The sequence below is a fragment of the Octopus bimaculoides genome, chromosome 2, assembly GCF_046866305.1.
Source record: "Octopus bimaculoides isolate indiv1 chromosome 2, ASM4686630v1, whole genome shotgun sequence".
Lineage (NCBI taxonomy): Eukaryota > Metazoa > Mollusca > Cephalopoda > Octopoda > Octopodidae > Octopus > Octopus bimaculoides.
The window spans coordinates 94,233,838-94,258,436 of record NC_142929.1 but is presented as its reverse complement, the minus strand read 5'-3'; the positions used below and the strand labels follow the sequence as shown (position 1 = coordinate 94,258,436).

Sequence of the window (24,599 nt, the reverse complement as noted above, 5' to 3'; positions counted from 1 at the left end):
GTGGTTTACACCTGTTTGCACCTGGAAACCACAAATTATCTCCAAATATTCTTTCTTCTTTTCTGTTATTTTTTCTTTCCTCTATCCTCTCTATCTTCTCATTTCTCCCCCTCTCCCCACTTCCTTGTTCTTTTCTCTTTTTCTTTCTGCATTCTTTTTTATCTGTATAAAAAGCAACGAAATTTAACAGAAAATTTACTCTGAAGAGATACCCACGAATGAACGAAAGTGCTAAATAAAGAATTATCCAAAATTCTGACTGCCTCTTTTTTCTTAATATATAATATCTGTACATCACTTCTAACAACCTACACACACACACACACACATGCATACATACATACACACACACACACACACACACATATAATATGAATAAAAACTTATGAAATTGAAGGAAAGAAAATCATATCGAACAGATCGGAGATTTAGACTTTCAATGAAGGTATTGAATATCAGTAAACGTTTATGTTTCTAATATTAATGGTCAAGTCGCGTTTTCCCATTCCACATTGTGCAAACTCAAAACGTGATTAATACAGTTGCGTCTCAGTTGAAAGCAACGCGCATGGAGATCATAGAATCTCGTTCAATGTAACCAGTCTGACGAAGTATGCAAGAAAACAAGCTGTCGACCAAAATGATCTGCAATCTGATTTCGATTCCAAATTACAACAACCTGAAATCATTTCTCTGATGACCTTACAAAATACATTTGCTTTTTACTTCTATTTTATATTGCAATCAGTGAACAAACAAGCCAGTCATTGGTTCACCGGTGAATGTAACGTATTGAAAACAAGGAAAAAATCTCATTTTAAGTGAATACAATACCATTTATTACCGTTTTGTGCACTGAGAGGTAGTCCATTGGTAATTCGAATCTTTTATCTATTCACATGTAATACCATTTCATCTCAGTTATGACATTAATTTCCTATCTAAGAAACTATTAAGAAACTAGTATACCTATATTAACGAAATAAAAGATATTTCAATTCAGATTTTACTAATTGTTTTATGTATTATTATCATTTATTATTAGATGAAGGCAGCAAGCTGGCAGAACGTTAGCACGCTGGACGAAATGCTTAGCGGTATTTCGTCTGCCGCTACATTCTGAGCTCAAATTCCTCTGAGGTCAACTTTGCCTTTCATCCTTTCGGTGTCGATTAAATAAGTACCGGTTACGCACTGAGGTTGATGTAATCGACTTAATCCCTTCCCCGAAATTTGAGACCTTGTGCTTCCAGTAGAAAGGATTATTTATTATTAGATGAATGTATTAGGTTGTTCCGAAAATAGTAGCCACTCTAAGTGTTGTGTTTTGAAACGCAATTTTATCATAGTATTTTAATTATATTTTAGATGAATTTCGACATACTTAATAATTGATGTATGTTCTTTAATAATTTTCTACTTATTTCAGACAGAAAACATTCTTGAAGCATAGGCGCCCTTAATTATGAGCATGACCAAAAAGGACCATCGCTTACTCTTCTTGCATGAGTTCAAGCTTGGGCACAATGCCTCCCAAGCTACTGCCAATATCAACATAGCATGGGGAAAGGAGTCCACAAGTGATCGCACTGTACGAAGGTGGTTTCAGAAATTTCGTAATGGTGATGAAAGCCTTGAAGATGAAGAAGGTAGAGGACGGTCATGCATTCTTGACAATAAACAAATGAAAGCCATTGTTGAACAAAATCCACGTTAAAGTGTGAGAGAAATGTTTCAGGTACTTGGTGTTGGTATTGCAACGGTCTCACGCAGTCTGCAGAAGATTGGCAAGGTGAAAAAGCTCGATAAACGGGTACCGCATGAGCTCAATGAAAATCAGAAAGTTCGTTTTCTTTTAAGTGTGCTCGATGCTCTTTCTACGAAACACCAATGATCCTTTTCTTGACCGAATAGTCACTTGTGACGAAAACTGGATCCTTTATGATGACCGTAAACGATCAGGTCAATGGCTGGCTTGATCATGATGAGTCCCCTAAACATTTCCCAAAGCCAAAGTTGCATCAGCAAAAGATTATGGTGACTGTCTGGTGGTCTGCAATTGATGTTGTCCATTACAGCTTTCTGGGAGCCAATTAGAGCATTACAGCAGAGGTTTACTGCAATCAACTCGCTGAAATGCATGCTCACTTGCAAAAAATGAGACCTGCATTGGTGAAATGGCGTAGACGATAAGGCAAAGCCTCATGTTGCAAGAATGACGCTACAGAAACTCACAGACTTGGAATACGAAATTTTACTACATCCTCCATATTCTCTTGATCTTTCACCCACTGACTACCATTTTTTAAAGCATTTAAACACGTTTTTAAGTGATAAAACTTTCAGGTCCAAACCAGAGGTGGAATCAGCTTTCAAAGATTTCTTAGCATCAAAGCCAATAAGTCTTTATCAACAAGGCATAAATAATCTTGTTGATCGATGGCAGAGATGCATAGATGTTCACGACTCATACGTTGAGTAATAAAAACATTTCTATTGTTAATTTTTCCAGAATAAAATTATGTTCCTGAAATCTGCCATTATTTTCGGAACAACCTAATGGTTAAAAACTATCGCGTGGATTCTAAAGTTTTGATTTGTTATTGAGTTTGAACTGTTTAGCTTTTGATTTTATTTTTTCAGTTGAAAATATTTATTGAAAATTATTCAAAATAATTACCGGAGAAAAATCAATGTTATAACTTATATATTTTTATATTATGACATTTGGTTAGCTGAAAACTGATTTGTAATGATTTTCTTCTATAGACACTATCTTCTATGCTCACATGCACCAGAATTTTACCCACAGAGAATAATTCAAATATCCGGATACACAAGGCACATTATTTCCATATTAGATTTTTTTAAAGAGTAATGAATTTTATAAGAATAATGTATTGACAACGGTAGCAGAACGCTGGATGAAATGCTTCGCATTGTTTAATTTCGTCTTTCTACTTATTGAGCTCAAGTTCCACTGGTATTTATTTTGCTTTTTATCGCTCTAGGATTGAATAAGTACCAATCATGCATTGGAGTTGATATAATTTAATATACCGCTTAATCAACAACGTAAGGCTGGATGAAACACCACCAAGCACCCTGCCAGGCGTGCTAATGATTCGGCCATAACTGGAATGCCTTTGATCATAAGTCTGTTCTGTCAAGAGGTGCTGACCTTGGGCTAAATAACAATATAAGAAACCATTTTATTATTTTGTTATAACGATGATGGGCTAACAGGAATGGAAGACCAGTAGACTTATTATCTTATGCCACTTTCGCTTCAGAAATTTTGTGAGTTCAAATATATATATAGTCGCCTTTGCCTTTATTTCTCTAGGACTGATAACATAAATATCAGTCTTGATCTGATTCAGAATCAATCGAATATACCCTCTCTCTATGCAAGATAGCATTATATTGATTGTCAGAGTCTAAATATTTGACCTACATCATATCTAATGTCATATAAAACTTTAATATAAAATTTCGACTGGTCCGTGTTGCGTTTTTATTTTTTTTTTTTTGTATTTTATAATAATGTGTGGTATAACAAATCATTATGAGCAAAAGATGAATTTAATGCAGATTTTTATAAGCAATAATCAATGAATTAATCAATGAATAAGACCAATAGCAATCAAAGTCAAAGCGATTTTTCAATCCACTATAGCAGATTTTCCTTCTCTAAACGGAAATCTTACAGAAGTTTCAAAAGACGACAAACAATCTTACGTTCCCTACACATCTTATTCATTTCTATGTTTTAATGTCTTTATCTACATTTATTCCCTCGATGTGTAACAAAATTAAATAAATAAACAAAACGAACGGATGAAAATCATTCACTTTTTACTTCTTTTTCACGAGAATTATTTTACATTCACTGTTTTTATATCAAATTTATCTTTTAAATATATCGTGCTGGTCTTCTTTTCGTATGTTTATTCTTCTTGTGTGTTTATTTTATCTACACTACTCCACTGAGAAAATCGGTTCAATTTTTGTTATATTTTAGGATTGTAATAACGAGTCGATTCCTAAGTTGTCAATATTGCTATGTCGTATCATGCGGATAAGAAGTCAAAAGTTGGTTGTTTTAAAACTAAACAATGCTGCATGTGATTTTAAGTAAGCAAAATTAGATTGAATAATGGGAAGAGTCATTTTGTTTGGATTTTGTTTGGATTTTTTCTATTTCATTTTTGTAACTTCTCCTTTCTACACTTCATCATTCTATAGTTAAATATTTTTATAAAATATGAAGTCTTCCCTTTCTTTTCTCTTTCTTCAATTGTTTTTATTTTATCGATTTCCTGACAGAAACTAAAACTAGTTCATTTAATAACCGGTATCGATACAATAAGACGAACATATATTATTACAGCTTTATGAGTTTCTAACTTCTTGCTTGTCTGTGATTCACTTTCTTTATATTTTTTCTTTTTTGGAATTTTACCAAACAGTCATATTGATTTAAATCTTCATTGCCATTACTGTTCTGATGAAGTCTGCTTGCCGTATTGTTATTGTTCTCATTTTCGTCGCCGTAAATTTGATTGTGTAAAAAAATGCTGCTCAAGTAGTTAATGTTGATGATTTTGAACATTACTAGCTATGAGTCTCTGTAGAATAAAACAATTCACTCTATCATGGTTATGAAAATGGTTCCATAACTAATTACAAAAGCTGCTGTGGAGGTTTCAACTAACGGGTTCACTCTGCAGTCATAAGCTTTGAAACCTTACTAAATTTTCAGTTCTTTATTCTGAGAATAAACAAGAATGAAAAACATCAGATCGTTGTTTTCTCGTTCCAGCGAATAGTTATACAAGTTGTTAGAGAGTAAAGAGTAACTAAAGCAAGATCTGCAGAGAAATTGCCGGAAGAGATTAAAACTGACACCATATGGTTTTAAAAGGGCAGAAAGGCAGTGTCTACGAAGCTTGATCATATATACTCACTTCTTTTACTTGATGATAAACATTAATAATGTGAAGGAATTTTTAAAGCAATGTTAGAGAAGCATTTACTAGTACTTCAGCAGGAACGAAAATCGGTGAAATCTCTTCCAGAACCGTAGAGTGAAATTTGAAAGTCAATATTGCCTTACATGTTACAAAGACAAAAACCTATAGTTGGACATGTAAGTAAATTATGACAAGTTTTATTCTGATATGTCTCAAAGAGGATTCCGCTCCCGAACATTACACTCTCTATAAATTTATTAGCTATCTTTACGAATGAATTACCAGAAATATATTCCTGTTCGATAAAGTGCTACGCTTAACTTATAGTTTGGATCATCTTGCGAGCATGATGTAAAACTGACGATTTTTTTCTGTACTGTCTATTTAACTGGTGCATTTTAGCCAAGTGTCACTCTCGAGAGAATCGATGAGGATCTACAAAAATGCTCTCTGGAAACTGTTTCTTCAGTGAATGTGAAAGTGAACCATTTTATAAGCATATAAAATAGTATTTAGCAACATATGTAAAGCTATGCGGAAAACACTCAACTATATGAAGGAGCTGTAACTTAAGGACAGTGACATAACGCAAAGTGATTCTATATAACTCTCTAAGAGCAGTCCTTAAAGTTCCTTATCTTTTCACTCTTGCAAATAATACAATATAACTCTCTCCTTTTCTCTCTCTCTCTCTCTCTCTCTCTCTCTCTCTCTCTCTCCCTTTCTCTCTATATTTATTTCTGCTTCTATCTCGCCTAATTATTTCGTTTCTCCGAGCACTTCTGTTGTTCTTGCTATACTATCACACTAAAGTTACTTTTTGTTAGTGTCTTATTATAATAGGGAACGGTAAGGTGGAAAATGTTTCTGTCGCAGATAGAGTGGAAACTATTCTACTTTATGCCGTCTCCGAGGCTCTCACCTGTAGATATGGGATAGTTAGAGCTCTTGTGTATGCATGTAGTTTCTTCGCTTGGCATTCTGCTAAAGTGATGACCAACTCTAGTATAATGTATTAAAATATTAGTTATGCCAAGGTTAATTCAGAAGGAGGGAAATAATTTGGCTCAATGCCCTATTTAACATGACTTAACGACAACAGTTCCAGAAGTTTTTAGTACACACTTCTCAACTATTCACAAATATCACAAATTTTCGACTCTAATATTGTTGTAGTGGTTGGTTACGACTTGTGATAATGTTACCGCCATGAAGAAAATAAATGAAACTTACTTTTGTATGTTGACTGTTAAATAACTTCAGGTCAAGAAGTATTTTGAAATTAAATTCAGAAATTAAGGAACCCCTCTAGATTTCAGCGTGTATCGAGCAATCATACATCCAGTTTTTATGCAAATGGAAATATTATCTGGTACTAAGACAGTAATATTTTCTATAAATAACAGACATGTTAACTACTAAGTCTGTAAATTTACTAAATTGTGAATCCTTTATCGTAACTAAAACTAAATTCAGAAGTCACCATTTACTGAGTTATTGTATAAAGGTTTAGAATACACTAAACCATGCAGAGATGGGAGTAAAGAATCCTTCAGCAATCATTACATGAAAGACGACAAATTTGCCTTTAAATTCCTTCTCTCACTTTTCTCTCTCTCTCTCTCTCTCTCTCTCTCTCTCTCTCTCTCTCTCTCTCCCTCTCTCTCTTACTATAATATATATATAAAGGACGAAAATGCACATAAACGTCATGTTGAGCAATATATTTATGAAATAAATAGTTAAATAGCCGACCGGTTTCACTTATGCTAATCACGACTATCATAAGTTTTCATTCCATGTTAGTAGGAGGAAGGATATTTAGTAAATAAATCAGGAGGCAAATAAATTTTAGGGTCGGTAATCAGTGATTGTTATTATTAGAAGAAGGGGAGGTAATTGCCCTTTTTGGAAAAGTGGATTGATTAATCTAGATTAAAGGTATATATATTTATGAACTAAACTATTTACATAGTCCAGGCGTGGCTGATATTTTTCAATTAACATAGTCTTCATTTAACTGTTGTTGAACAAAAGTCGTTCCATTGCATTGGTATACAGGGAAGATTTTGAAGCTTGGTTGAAGATTCTCCGCACATCTCTCTATGCGTTCTCTGTGAGTTAAAGATTCCCTGAACATCTCTCAATGTGTTATCGATATCGGAAACTGATTTGTTCCCTATGCAGGGTTGTTCTCCCTCGAATAGACATCCTTGTTTGCCCTACTTACTTGTGTCAACATTCTGAACAAGACATGACGTACATTAAATTTTCGGATGCACAGGTAAACTCAGTCTTAATTTCGAATGTTTGCCCTTGTTTAAAATGAAGTTCCCAACCCTCCAGTAAGTTGGGACATGTTCCACGGTAGGTCGCCCGCATTTTTTAACTCTTGGTTCTGTTTATTTATATATATATATAAATAAATATATTTATTTATTTATTTATATATATATATATATATATATATATATATATATAAATCCGGAGAAGAAGCACACTCTAAGAAGTAGAGTAGTCTATATTCATTACTGGTGAAGGCTGGTTTATAGGGTTGCCCTGGCTTTCTCGTCATAAAGGGCACATTTGTGGCGTATTTTAAGATCCTAAGACCTGTTGGCCTATGGCCTCTTTAAAAAAATATGGAGGGAGAAACGATACAGATATAAACAATGGGGATTATCTCCCTTTGCTGCTGGTCATCGGCTTCAGGCTGTGTAGTTCTCCTTCAGCTACGCTATCTGTCAACTAAGAAGGCAAAAGGTAGAGGGTTATCTTCTACTGACATCAGCAATCAATTTCCGGCTGTGGTGTAATTATCGCTAGTACCGCTATTATCGCTGTTATGCGGTTCCCAAAACGCCAACAGGAATCTCCTAAAATTCAAGCACGGCTCGAAAATCTCCGTTCTGGAGTTCAATATGGTCCCTGGTACGTGCGAGGTTTTCAAGATTTCCATGCGTTCGGCTACGCATAGCTTGCAGCGTTTTGTTCCATTGATGTACGGACTCGGACGGCGGAACATTTTCCATGATGTCGAGTATGGAATTCCATCTTCCTTCAGTTGCCAGATATGGCTGGCCAGCGATGTTACATATCTCCTTTCCGGTTCTCTGAAGGAGGATCTATGGTTGGAAGGACGTTTCTTAAAGAAAGTTCCCGCGCATCTAATGTATTTCCTTGGACGCGTGGAGTTATGTCGTGCCTACTATTGCTGTTGCTGTTGCTGCTACCGCTGCTGATGTTGTTGCTGTTTTTGTTGCTGTTGCTGCTGCTGTTGTAGTTGTCGATGTTGTTGCTGCCGTCGGTGCTGTCGTCGGTGCTGCTGCTGTTGTTGCTGCTGGTGCTGCCGCTGGTGTTGATTCTGGTGGTGCTGGATGTGGGGCTGATGACTTTCTGAAATAGAGAAGTAAATCTCTATTAGTGGTTACGTTGGTAGTGTCACTGCTGCATCATGTTTTGCCGGTAGTGCATGTGTTGGTGTTATCAATCCTGCCGATGTTACTGCCGGAGATATTTAACATCACTGACCACCCATATCTGGCAACTGAAGGAAGATCGAATTCCATACTCGATATCATGAAAAATCTTCCACCGTCCGGGTCTGTACACTAATGGAACAAAACGCTGCAAGCTATGCACAGCCAAATACATGGAAATCCTGAAAACCTCGCACTAACAGGGACCATATTGAACTCCAGAATGGAGATTTTCGGGCCGTGCTTGCATTTCAGGAAATTCCTGTTGACGTTTCGGGAACCGCATAATAGCGATAATAGCGGTATTAGCGTTAATTACACCACAGTCGAAAGCCGATGACCAACAGGTCTTAGGGTCTGAAGATACGCTATAAAGGTACCATTTATGGCGAGAAACCCAAGGTAAACCTATAAACCGGTCTTCACAAGTAACATATATATATATATATATATATATATATATATATATATATATATATATATATATATATATGGTGCCATCCATTTTTATGTTATTTTATTTTATATTTTATATTGTATATTGTATATCATATTATATATTGTATATTCCATATTCTATACCCCACATTAGTTCTGCAGGAATATAAATAAAACATAAAAAACAGACAGTGTTGGAACTCTTTTAAGCAAAATAATATATTCCTCTATACACAATCATACAAAAAAACCCACCTTTTTTGTATTTATTTTTACTCGCATATATATATATATATATATATATATATATATATATACAGGGTGCTGCGGAAGTTTTGCATTTAATAACTTTTATAGTATATAAATGTTTATTAAGTAATAAAGTTGAACTGCTTTCACTCTTTGTTCCTTCGTTAATCGCATGGCCATGTTTATCTTAAATTTCTGAAATAAAAAAAGTAACTCAGAAAAACTCAAATACAAAAGGGCGTTACTTCTGCCGCATCCTGTATAAGTGTGTGTGTGTGTATATATATATATATATATATATATATATATATATATATATATATATATATATATATATATATATGTATATATACACACTTGTTTAGGAAATATTCTTATTTACTGTTGTGGCGAGAGTCACAACCCTCGTACGAGAATAGACTTGACCGAGCGACTATAAATAGTAGCGGTCTGCACGAGATCAGAGAGCGAGTAAGCGTTAATCGCAGGAAGTCGTAAGGTGCTTTGGTAGTTTAGCAGAATATCGTTTGTTGGTTCGAGTATAGTTCGTGAAGAGCTTGTTGGATAGTTACGTTGTTATTACCCTGCTTCGTTATATATTTTATTGTTACTGCACGGTTATAGTGTAGACAAGTGTGGAGGCGCAATGGCCCAGTGGTTAGGGCAGCGGATTCGCGGTCATAGGATCGCGGTTTCGATTCCCAGACCGGGTGTTGTGAATGTTTATTGAGCGAAAACACCTAAAAAGTTCCACAAGGCTCCGGCAGGGGATGGTGGCGAACCCTGCTATACTCTTTCACTACAACTTTCTCTCACTCTTACTTCCTGTTTCTGTTGTGCCTGTAATTCAAAGGGTCAGCCTTGTTACACTGTGTCACGCTGAATATCCCCGAGAACTACGTTAAGGGTACACGTGTCTGTGGAGTGCTCAGCTACTTGCACGTTAATTTCACGAGCAGGCTGTTCCGTTGATCGAATCAGCTGGAACCCTCGACGTCGTAAGCGATGGAGTGCCAACAAACAGTGTAGACAAGTATCGTCATAAATAGTGGCGATACTACAATAATTGGCGACGAGTAACTACGTTACACTATTTATTATAAAATATAATTTTAAAAGTATATTATTTACTGAATAATATTTTTATTTAGTAAAGTGCCAGTGAAATTAAAATTTTTTTACGTGTGGAGTAGATACTAATATCAGCTGTTTCTGCTTTAGCATAATGCAATAAAAATTACTGAAATATTCTAGAGACAGTTAATAAAACTTCTGAAACTTTGAAACACGATAAAAAAAAGTTTTTAATGATATTTTAGATATTTTTTTCAGTAAGAAATGCAATTAGCTGTACCAATATAAAGCATGCATAAGAAACGCTAGATAGATAGAATACTAAATAGCTTCTCATATTTTTGCTATTGTAAAGCAATCACAAATGTGGAAGTGAACAATCCTTTGAATAAGAATATAATCTCCCATTCAAAACGTTAACTGAAGTTTAAAACGTGAATGTACTTCGAATATCACTTTCTTAAATGGAGGTTAGTTAGAGCTTACTCTAGCTAACCTCACGTGAGAATTAAATGCAACTCGATTCTGAGTTACCACTGAAATCTCTTTTGTCTTTCATGCTGCTGAGGGGATTAAAAAGTAACAGTAATATTCTGATGTCATTTTATTTTTACATGAACTGTCATAAACACACATAAAATATCAATATCAATTTCTTACAAGATGACTTTGTGAAATAGAGAGGTAAATCTCTTCAAAAATTCCTGATCACACAGTCTACTTTTCTGTCATCTTTAAATGTACAGCCTTACATCTAACTCAGATGGTTTACACAGTATAACGCCATATTAGATACTTAATAATGTTTAGTTTCGTCCCTCGATTTCTTCATAGCCTCTATTCGTTAATGAGTAGTCACAAGCACTCAATAATTTATTACATGAAAGTGAAAGAAACGGAGTTAGTAATAGAAATCTAATCAAGTAAATTCAAGTTAAATTAATCTATTTAACTTGAATTTACTCTTACTTCATTTACTACTGTCATGAGGATTTAGTATTGGTTTCTTATACACAAGCAAGTTCAGATATATTAGAAGAGAGATGAAATAGTGCTTGACTCATTATAGGTTTCATGTGGTTGTTAATAAAGGGAAATTGTTCACGTCTAGATTGAAACCGGGATACGGAATCAGTCCCCAAAAATTTACCTTCAACACTATTCATCATAACTGCTACAAATAATATGTAAATCAACATTGCATGATGATTGTGTGTGTGATGCTCCATTTTTGTATATACACCACTACAGCCCATGAGCAGTATTGGACACCACTGAAGACTTAGTTTGCATACCATGTATCTAATTTTGATAGAGTTGCTAAACGAAGTATACGGAGATTTCACATTGCTACTGCAATTACTGCTGGTTATTGTGATTTGTAGTTGTACTGCTGTGTCTAATGCTCATTGTAATTAACAGAAGCCGAATATATTAGAAATAGGGGAAAAAATCGAAAAGTTCACGCCTTTCTCAAGAGCATAATCGAAAATAAAATAAAATAAATAAAATCTGTAAAAACCTCTACTGAATAATTTTAGTAAGACAAACACAAATCTTTTTGTACTTTTCATTTTAAAGGGTTATTTTAACCTCCAGATTACGTATTGCGTATTCTATTCAAGAATCATTTAACTTCATGCAGGCAAATATTCGAGTATCATTGGATATTTAAAGAATTCTTCATATAAAATAGCCCTTTTATGTTTATACTTCAATAAATTTCTATTACTAAAAAATCCAGTTAGAACATCTATTTCCACGAGTGCCTATTTGACAGTAATTTCATTGTCTCTAAAATGATACCTTATCATTGTATTGAATTCCAATAAAAACGTTCGCTATTGTGAATTAGAAGTAGTTATTTCTTTATCTAGTGTTAAATTAAAGCGAGACGAGTCCGTTACGAGACTTTGATTTTTGGTTGTAACAATGCTAGTTTATTTACATCGCTCTTACTTCAATGAAATGCGTGAGCACCATAGCAAAGTGTTTCTCTCTTGGAGTCAGCTTGAACTCTCTGCATTGATAGATAACTTTGATTGCAAATAGCTAATCAACAGATTTCATTCATGTCACAGATACATGGAATGAATTTTTCTTTTGTAGTGTTATCTTTTACATTGCTAATGTCTCAGAAAGAAAGAAATGCCAAAATAAGCTCATTTAAAAGATTGGATAATATGATTAGTGCATATCCAGCATTATCCCTGTACATAATAGTAAATAGAGATGAAAAGCAAACAGATCAATGTTTATGTGAAGGGTATAGAGGTTACGAGAGGAATACATAAGAAAAACACAAGAGAAGGACACTGCTCAATGATAGATCCGGCTGTTTGGCGTGTTTAAATTGTGGCTTTTCTATCTCTGTATGCAATAGCAGAAGTGGCAGCGGCAGCAAAAGCAGTAGCAGCAGTGGCAGTAGTAGTAGTAGCAATAGTTGTTGTTGTTCTTGTCCTTATTCTTGTGTCTTCAGGAAGTTAATATTTTTCTTCTTTTTTTGTAGCTCTTTTGGGTTTTGCTCAATACCTAGATCTTAATATAAAATCGCATGAAGAAAATCCAGGATAGAACTAATTTCAAATATGTTCTTTCACAAATACAGAGAGAGAGAGAGACACACACACACACATTCATACACGCATACTTATACATACTTCTATATGTGTTGTGTTTTAGTGTGTGTATGAGTAAACTTTTTGTTTACTTTGTAGTACAATATGTGTGTTTGTCATTGTGTCGTTGCTTTATTCTTCATTAGTTTGTTTTTAACGTATTTATTCCTGTAGCCTATAACATAGTTTAGATTGTGCTCAGTGGAATAGATCTATCCTTTAAAAGACCTTTCTTCTAAAATATATGAACACATACTGTTAATGCCGCAGAATAACAAACTCTACACAAAATCAGCTCTTTTATTTTCCGCTTTCCCATCATGATTCCTTTCACTTGTCAGGTTTTATATCACTTGTGAAATCTGTAATAAATTCCATTGATTTCCCTTTCAAAGTTCATCGGTAGCAGTTTACTTCTATTTTATATTCGGATCACGTGAATAATAATAGTGTAATATTTTTTCTTAAACAATAATTTTAATTGATTGAATGTTACTTCTTTCCAAATCAAATACTGAAAAGTTAATTGTTTTGCATTCATGCGATCTTTCTCGATGGTTCCGCTCGTGTGTGATGTTTGTTTTTTGTGTGTGTTATAGGATTCTCTCATTTATGAATGTAATCTCCAAATTGCACACATACACACATGTGCAGAGTTTGTGTGTGAGAGAGGGAGGGGGAGGGAGGGGGAGAGTATGTGTGTATGTGTGTGCGCGTGCGCGCGTATGTGCGTGCGTATCGGATATTCAACAAGTATGGCTGCATTGAATACTACATTAACTTTTAAATGTTACTTTAATATGAGGAATATATAAAGCTGTATTTCAATAGCAATATGTGCTCGTGTGTATGTAAATGAAGAGTGTATATTTACATGAATGCGCGCGCTTGTGTCTGTGTGTGAATTAAAACACATTACATCAATTTCTAGTAACAAGTTTAATGCTATCTAACAATTTAATGGAAAAACTACTATATTTGTTTTATGTTTTACATAGAAGACTTTTACATAACACATAACCTGAGGTCGATGTCTGAAGTGAAAATCTAGCCATTTGTTCAATGCTTTGAGGATGCATATTGGTTTCAAATTTTGGCATAAGGCTGACAATTTTGGGGTACACTATTACTTAATTTATTGATCTCAAAATGATGAATGGCAAAGTCGACCTCGGCGGGATTTGAACTCTGACCGTAAAGACGGACGAAATGCCACCAAGCATATGTCTGGCGTGCTAACGATTCTGCCAACTCGCTGCCTTATGCTTTGAGAAAGCATATATTACATATAATAAAACGCAATGTGTCCTATCGGTCACGCTAGGGAAAGCAAAGTAAAACAACTAACAACAACAAACAGAGTGGGAGTGAATAACTGTTAGAGGCGATAAAGCAGGCGAACAGCATTCAAAAGTTTTTTTATATTATTTGCATTTGACGAATATTTGTCCTCATCTTGTTTGTTGTTAACACAACGTTTCGGCTGATATACCCTCCAGCCTTCATCAGGTGTCTTGGGGAAATTTGGAACCTGAGTTCTCATTCCTAATGTATATTTTCGGTGTTATTCTCATTATTATTATTATTATTATTATTATTATTATTATTATTATTCAGGTCACTGCCTGGAATCGAACTCGGAATCTTGGGGTATATAGCCCGCGCTCTTAACCACTACGCCATATGATTGTAGGATCTCTAGGAATGATAAAAAAAAAGGTACTGAAACCTATTTGAAAATGATACCAGGCTTACCATCCCTACAGGAAGTGCGAAAGATCGTGTTAACTGGAACGACTCATGTACTGAGAAGAGCATTATCGCTGTGAAAACAACATCCATTCATGAATTTATTTATTTATTAATTTTTTTTTTAATACATATTCTACCTGTGAATTTGCGGGTGTAAACTGGGAATGCATACAATGAGTTTCTCTGCCTTAGGTGTACGGAAAACACTCGGCGAGAAATGGAAGAAAATTTGAAGAAAGAAGAAGAAAAAAACAACATAATAACATCGAAAAATGAGAACCCAGGTTCAAAATTTCTCCAAGACACCTAATGAAGGCTGGAGGGTATATCAGCCGAAACGTTTTGTTAACAACAAACAAGATGAGGACAAATATCCATCAATTGTAAATAATGTAAATAATTCCTAGTCTCTTAAATATAGAACTTTTCAAAAGTTTTGCTCTAAAGACGCTAGTAGTTTAACCAAAATAAAACTGCAAATTTTTACCATTAATAGTATTTAGTTTATCAGGTTCATACTCAAATACACGCGCACGCACACACACACAGACATATAAGAATATGTATATGAAATTGAAAATTAAACACTTTTGTTCTCAAAATATTGTCGTTCACATTACATAGCCTATATGTGTTATGTGAACGATAATATATATATATATGGGATGCGATGAGTAAAATGTCACTATTTTATATTTTTAATTTGTGCATGCACATTCCTTGTTTTAATTTTGTCGACTACACAGTAGTTATGGCGGCGAGCTGGCAGAACCGTTAGCACACCGGGTGAAATGTTTAGCGGTATTTCGTCTGCCCGCTACGTTCTGAGTTCAAATTCCGCCGAGGTCGACTTTGCCTTTCATCCTTTCGGGGTCGATTAAATAAGTACCAGTTACGCACTGGGGTCGATATAATCGATTTAATCCGTTTGTCTGTCCTTGTTTGTCCCCTCTGTGTGTAGCCCCTTGTGGGTAGTAAAGAAATAACACAGTAGAGTAGGGTCAGTTGGTAACACCGTCTGTAACAAAAGCTGCTCTATGACGCAATTCACTCTGCCTGAAATTTGGAAACGACAAGCTGTACTGCTTGGTATTCGCTCGCGCCGGAAGCTCCAATACGAACACAAGCAGGAGAACCCAGTCATGGCTGTCAGACAATTTCTGCGACCACGTTACCCCTAGTATCTGGCCACTTAACTCTCCAGACTGCAACCCCTTTCATTATTATGTCTGGGGTGCAGTCGAGCGAAAAACCAACAAAACTCCTTGTAACACCAAAGATGACCTGAAGGCAAGGATAATGGCAGCATTCACCAACTTGAACAAGGAGACCGTCCAGAAGAGTTGCAGGAGATTTCGAAGTCATCTGGAGGCCGTGGTTGACGCCAATGGCGATTTTATTGAATAAATTTACTCTATAGTATTTCAAGATATTTTAATGTAATTTTGGTAAATGTAACTGTTAAAATGAGTTGTCAGTGTTATCTTCATTTTTGCGTAATTTAGACGACAGCTTATTCACTGCACCCAGTATATATCGTCGTCTAAATTATGGTGCCCAGCTGACCCTACTATGCTGTGTAGTCAACAAATAATACGCATACGCGAAATTGAAAACATAAAAGGCGACAATTTATCCATCGCATCCTGTATGTGTGTGTGTGCGTGTGTGTGTGATATATATATATATATATAGATATATATATATACTTTAATTCTTTTCTTCTTTTTTCGCTTTAGTCCATTTTCCCACTATTGCCCTTTCTAATACAAGCCCTTATTTCCTTTTCCAAGTAAAAGATAATATATTCTACTGATTTCATCGATCTAAAACATGTAAAAAGCATACGCGCGCATAAACATTCACAGACACATACACACATATTTATATGTATGTACATGCAAAGGTGTATATATAAATATGTAAATATAGATGCGTATGTATGAGTGTATATATATAAAGAGAGTGAGAGAGCGAGAGAAAGAGAGAGAGTTACGTCTATGTACAAATGTATCCATATATGTGTGCATATAGATAAACAGATAGATAGATAGATATCGTAGAAACTATTGATACTGAAGTTAGAGTATACTGGAAACTTTATAAAGTTTCCTGCATACTCTATCTTCCGTATCAATTGTTTCTAGTAAGCTCAACGTGCACTGAGGAATTCCTAACGTAGATGTAGTGTCGATTGTGAAATTACCGTGGATGACACCAGGTAGCCATAAGCAGTGAACGTGCTTTGCCGGCATACTACCAAAAACGTAGTTTAAAGTTTAGATTTAAGTCTAAACTTTAATTATAACTTAGGTATATTTATATTTATGAAGGAGGAAGCAGAACAGGTGATAAAATATTACAGACCTGTCTCTCTGACTTCACATATTAGCAAGGTCATGGAACGCATTGTCAGAAAGAGACTAGTTACGTTCCTGGAAGAGAATAACTTGCTCACAAACACACAATAGGGGGAGGAGCTGCCTCACACAGCTACTTCAACATTATGATTTGGTACTGAAACAGCAGCTCAACCGTTCAAATGTAGATGTGGTATATCTCGATTTTGCTAAAGCCTTTGACAAAAATAATCATGGGATGACATATCACAAACTACGTCACCTTGGAATCACTTGAAAACTGGGAGAGTGGCTGCACGACGTTTTAAAGGACAGAAGTTAGACAGTGGCAGCCAATAGTGCTCTCCCTGGGGAGACATCAATCCGCAGCGGAGTTCTTCAGAGAACTGTACTGAGACCACTCCTGTTTGTAGTGGCTCTCACAGGCATGCCGTCAGGCGTACAGTCAGCCAGCTTCACCAGCTATGCTGAACTCAATACGTAACGACAGAGTACTTTGTCTCCATGTTCTCCATGATATTCTCACAGTCAGCGTTTACATGGAATTTTGAATAAACAGGACTAACTCATTCACGAAAATTATTTCAAAATATGAGTGAAGAAAATGAAAGGTATGTTCCTGATACCATAGAACTCAAAGACGAATTTGAGAGGATTGTTATATTTCTAGACTTGGCTAAAGTCAATGATCTATCTGAAACCACCCGCTCAATGTAGGAATGCTTTAACATTGACTGCTTTCAGTTGTCAGGTCCTATATCACTTGTGAAATTTGTAATAAATAGTGGACTGAATAGAATTCAACGAAAACAAGACAATATTTCACGGTCAAATATAAAATCATCACGGAACACAGAGTTCTTAACCTACCACTAAATTTATGTGCGATAATGCAAACAGATTCAATAATGACTTAGTATTTACAATAATGATATAGTATTTAATGAGGTAGTAAAAGATAATTATTTTTGATAAACTAAAATGGATAATAACGTTAAATTTTAAAAGTTAACTTTTATAACATTATCTATCTAAGTTAATGAAAAATAATTCTTCCGCGATATGGAGCAATGTATATTTGTAGATGCTCATATCATTATTAAAGCGGTTGATATTATTTCACATACTCTAAACAGAAATTTAGTAGTCTGATAAGAGCTGTTTGTAGGAGGGATGTATGGTGTACACTTTAATGCAATTCAATCTCGACTTGCTCGCTTTTATATTAGTGTCAAAAACAATATTTCGCATGAATATGCTGATAGGGAAATGGTTAAGAACACTTTTACAAGAATTTTGAGGGCATCAAAATTTTCGGGAATATAATTTTACATTCTAAGAATATCGTAGGCTAAATGTTTATTCGCCATTATTTGTCACGTTCATATTCAATTTCTTCTAAATTGCTTCCAAATAGGATTAAACTTGAAATCCGTCTAACTACATTTCTAGAAGCACTGAAATCTATTTCAAGATTAGTTTATATATTGAAATTTTTCTTTAACTTTTTGAATTGCACAAATGTAGAAAAAAAACTTCTATTAACTGTTTTGCTTGTTATTCAAGATTCTTACAGTAAGTTTCAAAAGGCTTCTGAGTTTTAAGGGAGTATTTGGGTCTTTTTCTAAATCACGATGAAATAAAGTGAGATCATTCTCAAAACACTTGATCAATTCAAACATCACGTCAATATATTTCCCAAAATCTTAGTTTAATATTAAGCTTATTAGGTTGTAAAGAAAAGTCAGTGAAAAACAAAAAATTACTGAACTAAGCAAAATCCTTTAGTTGCAGAAAATTAAGCGCTATGCTTTTCATATCAAAAACTAAGCTGATTTTACTTTAAAATTCCACAAACCATTGAACCACGACTCAAACTTTATACTTTAGTAAACTATTATAAAGTGATTCATCTTCATTTAAAAGTAAGTTAAATTCACTTTCATGCCAAACCCTGACCCACATCATCAAGAGCTTTACAGCCTACTTTTGTGCATGGCACTTCCTAATGTATAATACAATCGAGAGAATAGGAGGAATAATCACAGCTTCTGTAAATTGCTCCACAAAATAAATATCTCAGACTACTGTATTAGTGGCACCGTCTGTAATGATCCAAAATACTTTTAACAAATTTATCTATCCCGTAAACATTAACACTATGATCATATCTGACTTTCATTCGTAGATTTTGAGGCAAATTCTCTAATTTAATCAACCATTCATGAATGAAGTTTTTCTAAAATATTGAACATAGCTAATTAAGTTGATGGCGTAATATCAATAATCTCACCGATACAAATATTAAAATGAGGTTAGTATCTAAATTTTCTATAATTCGACATTTTAAATGAGCATTTCTTTTCATGGGTTTGCCTTCGATAGTATTTCTTCTTATTGCTAACGTACTTTCATGCTTTATAAAAGCTTCTGTACAATAAAAGTTATCAAATAAAATTATGCACATCTGACAAAAGCATCTTTAATAAACTCATCATTACTTATTGATTTTCCATGATCAACAATACTAAAGCTTGCAGCTATTAAATGGGTAAGTTCAGGACTGTTTCTGCTTATGCGTTTTTTGAAGTATTCAGCTTTTTTTTTTTTTTCTTGTGTATGGCTGGTGGTTAGTCTCAAAATCCCTTTTTAGAATCCTTTTTACAGAGTTCTATTCACAGTCGGTTCTCTAAAACATACACAAATTTTTATCGCCTTTATCAAAGATACCAGTCCATCAATCTTGAAAATGTCTTCCACATCCTATTTGTGATAGCTTAATTTTTTAATTAATAATCGATATCATCATGATTAGGTTAGAAGAAATTGAAATTAAAGAATTGGAAAAAGTTAATATCATGCATTTATCATATGATGTTACTTTGTTCTAATGGACAATGATGAGTTACTAATTTGTTAAATTGTAAGCGATCTTTAAATTATATACTGTAATATAAAATGTAATGCCAAAAGGTCGTGAGTTGATTAACTGGACTTTGAGCACGATACTTCATTTAACATTGCGCCAGTCTATTCAGTGGAAAATTAGCACCAGCTACAACTGGAGGCTTTCTTGCAACATACTGGTGTCCCATTCGCTGGGGAAAATCTTCTTACTCGCAGTCACTGTGTGCATAGAGACAGGGATAAGCATCAGCTTTATGAATCTGTGAGTATAAGCCAGAACTTTAATATTACAAAATACTGAAAAATATGTTTTAGCAGGTATGTTTAACTTTTAAAAATCATTGTCAGATTTAGCAAGATTTTTTTTTAATAGTAATATTGTAGGGAGATCTTTTTCGAAATCCATCATCTATCACCGAAAAGCCTGCGGCTTATCACTGCTAAATAGCGCGTAGTAAGTTTACCTATCAATCTACCTCCCTTTCTATCACGCTCTTTTTCTCTTCCTCTCTCTCTCTCTCTCTCTCTCTCTCTCTCTCTCTCTCTCTCTCTCTCTATATATATATATATATATATATATATATATATATATATATATATATATATATATATATATATATCTTTCTATATATATTAAATGTGTAGTGTTTGAGTACATTTTATCTTTTTTTTACTTTTATCTTTGCAGACAAAAAACAAAACACCTATTCAAGACCTTTTACACTTTAACAAAGAGTTCGAAGAAAATGGTACAAAACGTAATTATTGATAGCTACTACGAATTCCAATCAGAAAATATGACAATTGAAGATGCTACCTCTTTCATAACAGAACCACCGAACAGTACGAGAACCTGGAATAGTTCAGCACTAGAAAGACTTCTCGAAATAAGTATGGGACCTCGACAAATCAGTTCACCTTGGAGTCTTACCACACTCTACGCTATCATATTCCTGTTGGGATTATTTGGGAACCTTTGTACATGTATTGTAATAATCCGCTACCGTCATATGCATTCAACAACCAATTTCTACCTCTTCTCTTTGGCAGTTTCTGATATTCTTATACTGGTTGTAGGTGAGTGGTTGACATTTATTTTGATTTGTTGTTAAAGATGACTTACTTAAATTCAAAAGCTGCATTCAAATCAATAAATAGTTGAACTATTTCCAAAGTGGTGCTTTCAGCTCTCCGCTCGTAGTTTTATTATTATTATTACTGTTATTATTATTATCATTGTCACTATTATTATTATATATTATTATTATTATTATTATTATTATTATTATTATTATTATTTTCATTGTTATTATTATTATTATTATTATTATTATTATTATTATTATTATTATTATTATTATTTTCATTGTTATTATTATTATTATTATTATTATTATTATTATTATTATTATTACTATTATTATTATTGTACATTTCACTTCTCAGAGCTCTCAATTTCAATTGCTAATTCTGTAAGAACAGACAACAACTTGCTGTCAAGGGTCTCACGGGGTCTGCTTCAACGATACTTAACATCCAAGTACTTGTCTCAATTGTTGTTGTTGTTGTTGTTGTTGTACCGCCAGAAGTGAAGAATAGCATCATTGGTTACAGATTTCCAATCATCGGTTTAAAATACTTGACAGTCAGAGTAACAGGGAATTATCAAATCCGGAGAAACAAATATCGTAATATCGTAAAGCACTTTTATTTGAAAGTACCGCTCTTCAATTTATTCGCCTTCTTTTACATTTGTTGCAGATAGATAGATAGATTATACGCCCCACCCCACGCGCACACACGTGTATATATATGTCGAAACGCCAGTGTTGAATGGTGGCAGCTGATGAAGGAAATGTTCTCTATGTGGCCTGTGTGTTTTCTGTACTCTGTTTATCATTTTGTCGACGTGTTGTTTGCAATGTCCTGTACCCAGATATGCATTTATATATACAGGTAGATGTAGGTATGTACATACATGTACGTATATATGCATATACTCATTTATTATTTGTATTATATATATATATATATATATATATATATATATATATATATATATATATATATATATATATGTGTGTGTGTGTGTGTGTGTGTGTGTGTGTGTGTGTGTGTGTGTGTGTGTGTGTGTGTGTGTGTGTGTGTGTGTGTGTGTGTGTGTGTGTGTGTGTGCTCCTCCTCCACATTTCTCATTTATCAAATTCCACTGTCAAAAAGTACTTTCCAGCTTGAGCGCAGTGAGATCGAATACAGAACCACGTGACTGCGAAACAAATTTCTTGACTACGCAGCATTGCTTGCGTCAGTGCTTCGTCTTAATCCCGGAGTCTGCTTCACTAAATATGATAGGGCCTTATAAGTACAGTACAGTTTGTTAAAAATCTTCAGTCAAGTAGGATTGTTCCAAGCAATTAACAAACAGAAGCTTGCTTTAAGTGATGTTGAAAATCTAAAAACAACAAGCAAAATAAAGCTGATCAAACTTCTTGGACAATACAGATAATGTACATTGATGTAGCTCTCGTCTTTAAAACCATCTGGTGAAAACAACGGACAGATTTTAGCTTTATTAAGCCTTCTCAATGAAGAATAGTCTACTTAATTTGCAAGATTTGGTTGAGAAAGGCTTTACTTCAGGGAAACATATGATCTGGAACCCACAAGGGGAGTGGGAGAGAGAATACCCTAAAAATAGTCGATGACGAGATACATAGCCAGAACGAAATAAGCAGGAATCCAGCTTGAGAGAAGCAGAAAAGACTGCCCAGAATATGGAACACTGGAGAAAAATATTGATGGCCTATGATGCTTCATATGGAGCAAAGAGCTTAAGTATGTAACTACTGTATATAGTCGATGTATAGTATGTAATTTATATAGTCTTCCCATGTGAGTAGAAAGTATTTCACCGAGTAGGTCTAGTAACACTGAAATATATTCATTGCTGTCACCGTTTGGCTTTCGAAACTAGTCCCATCCTAATTTACATTATCTATGTTGTCCAAATATTTCTATCAAAAAGTCGCATTGCTTACTGTTTTTGAGTTTGAAACCCTTCAAGTAGGTGAGGTTACATTTTCTGTTAATTACAAGAGTGATCACAATTCATCAAGGTTTTCAAGCTCATTATGTTATGTAATTACGACTACATTTGTATTTAGTAAGCTGTTGTATTTTCCCTCGGTCATATTGTTAAATGTCATAGAGTATGTAGTTTCCAATCTTTCTTGTTCTGAAATTAATTTGGTGGAACAGACTAAGGTGCATATCGTCATCTATTCTAAGATCGATAACCTACGGAGCAGCAACATAATTTATATTGATTCCATCGATTTTATTTTCTCTTGTATAAAATGTTACCTAATGTCTATCAAATTAAATTCTTATTAATAATATTCATACAATCTGAGCTACAATGGTATTAGATACAAACACACACACACACACACACACTGTATACATATCGTCAAATTGTATGTATATATTTATATCATGAAACTAATATACCTGCTTATAGTTCCCTTACCTGTCTTTGTCTTTTGTTTTCTGTACATTTGAACTGCATACATATATATATATATATTTTAAATATATATATAGTTGAAATTTACAGAAAAACAAAAGACGAAGACGGGTGTATGAACAACAAGCAGATGTGTTAGTTTGACGCTCGAAAAAGTGAGAAAGTCTTTTACGTCTTGAGTCTACGCTCTTCAACACGGTGCACAAGATATCTGAGGACAGATTTATGTTTATTAAAAAAAACAGATATATAATAACAGATAATAACTTTATCAAAAATGCTATGAGGATAAAAAATAAACCTTCTTTTCCATAACGTTATTCAATAAAGCCACCTTCAGCTTCAACAACTGCTTCTATATGAGATCTAAATCATCTACATGCTCGAATCAAGTGGTCCTGGTTCATTTTGGACATTACTCTGACTATAGCAGCTTTCAAAGAATCTTTGCTGTTATGGATGTGTTCATTGACCTCTTTCTCAGCAACGCTCCGCATGTAATAGTCCAATGAATTGAGATCTGGAGAATTAGGAGGCCAAATGTTAGGGGTTATGTGATCATGAAAATTTTCAGCCATCCATTCCTGTGTTACTAAAGCCATGTGTGATAGTGCAGAGTCTTACTGAAACACATATGGCCTTCCATTGCATACACAAACACGCACACACATACACACACACACACACACACACACACACACACACACACACACACACACAAACACACACACTGTATATATAAATATATACATATCGTCAAACTGTATGTATATATTTATATCATGAAACTAATATTCCTGCTTATAGTTCCCAGATAGACATCCAGGGCTTAACAATTGCTTCCAGTATCTCAATGTAGGCAGAGTTAACTCTAAGGCCTTGTAGAAAGAAGTAAGGAGGCATCACATGTCCTTCATTGCTGACAACCTCTAAAACCATGACAGTTTCAAGAAATTTTGTATGCATAACACTTGGAAATTCAGAAGGGTTTGCACATAACCATCTGTCATTTCTTCTGTTAACTTTTTGATCTCGGTCGAAGTTTTTCTCGTTTGAGAAAAACCAAATCAAATCTTCTTCTGCTAGATTTTTCAGTTTAAGAACCTTTTAGATCTAATATAGTGATTTTCTTTTGCTTTTTCTGACAAACTGACCTTTCCTCATCATATAAGACATATCTGATGTCTCCGTGGACAACATTTCTGACTGTTCCTTCTGAC

General features: G+C 34.4%; 1 protein-coding gene across 1 annotated transcript in view; it reads left to right on the top strand.

Annotated features, from left to right (window-relative positions):
• LOC106874266 (neuromedin-U receptor 1) overlaps positions 1-24,599 on the top strand; it is a 149,369-nt gene that overhangs the window by 59,523 nt on the left and 65,247 nt on the right. Inside the window, exon 2 of the mRNA XM_014921928.3 lies at positions 20,542-20,930. Within this exon, the coding sequence (XP_014777414.1) occupies positions 20,600-20,930 (331 nt within the window). The 5' untranslated portion in view covers positions 20,542-20,599. The remainder of the gene's footprint in view (positions 1-20,541; positions 20,931-24,599) is intronic.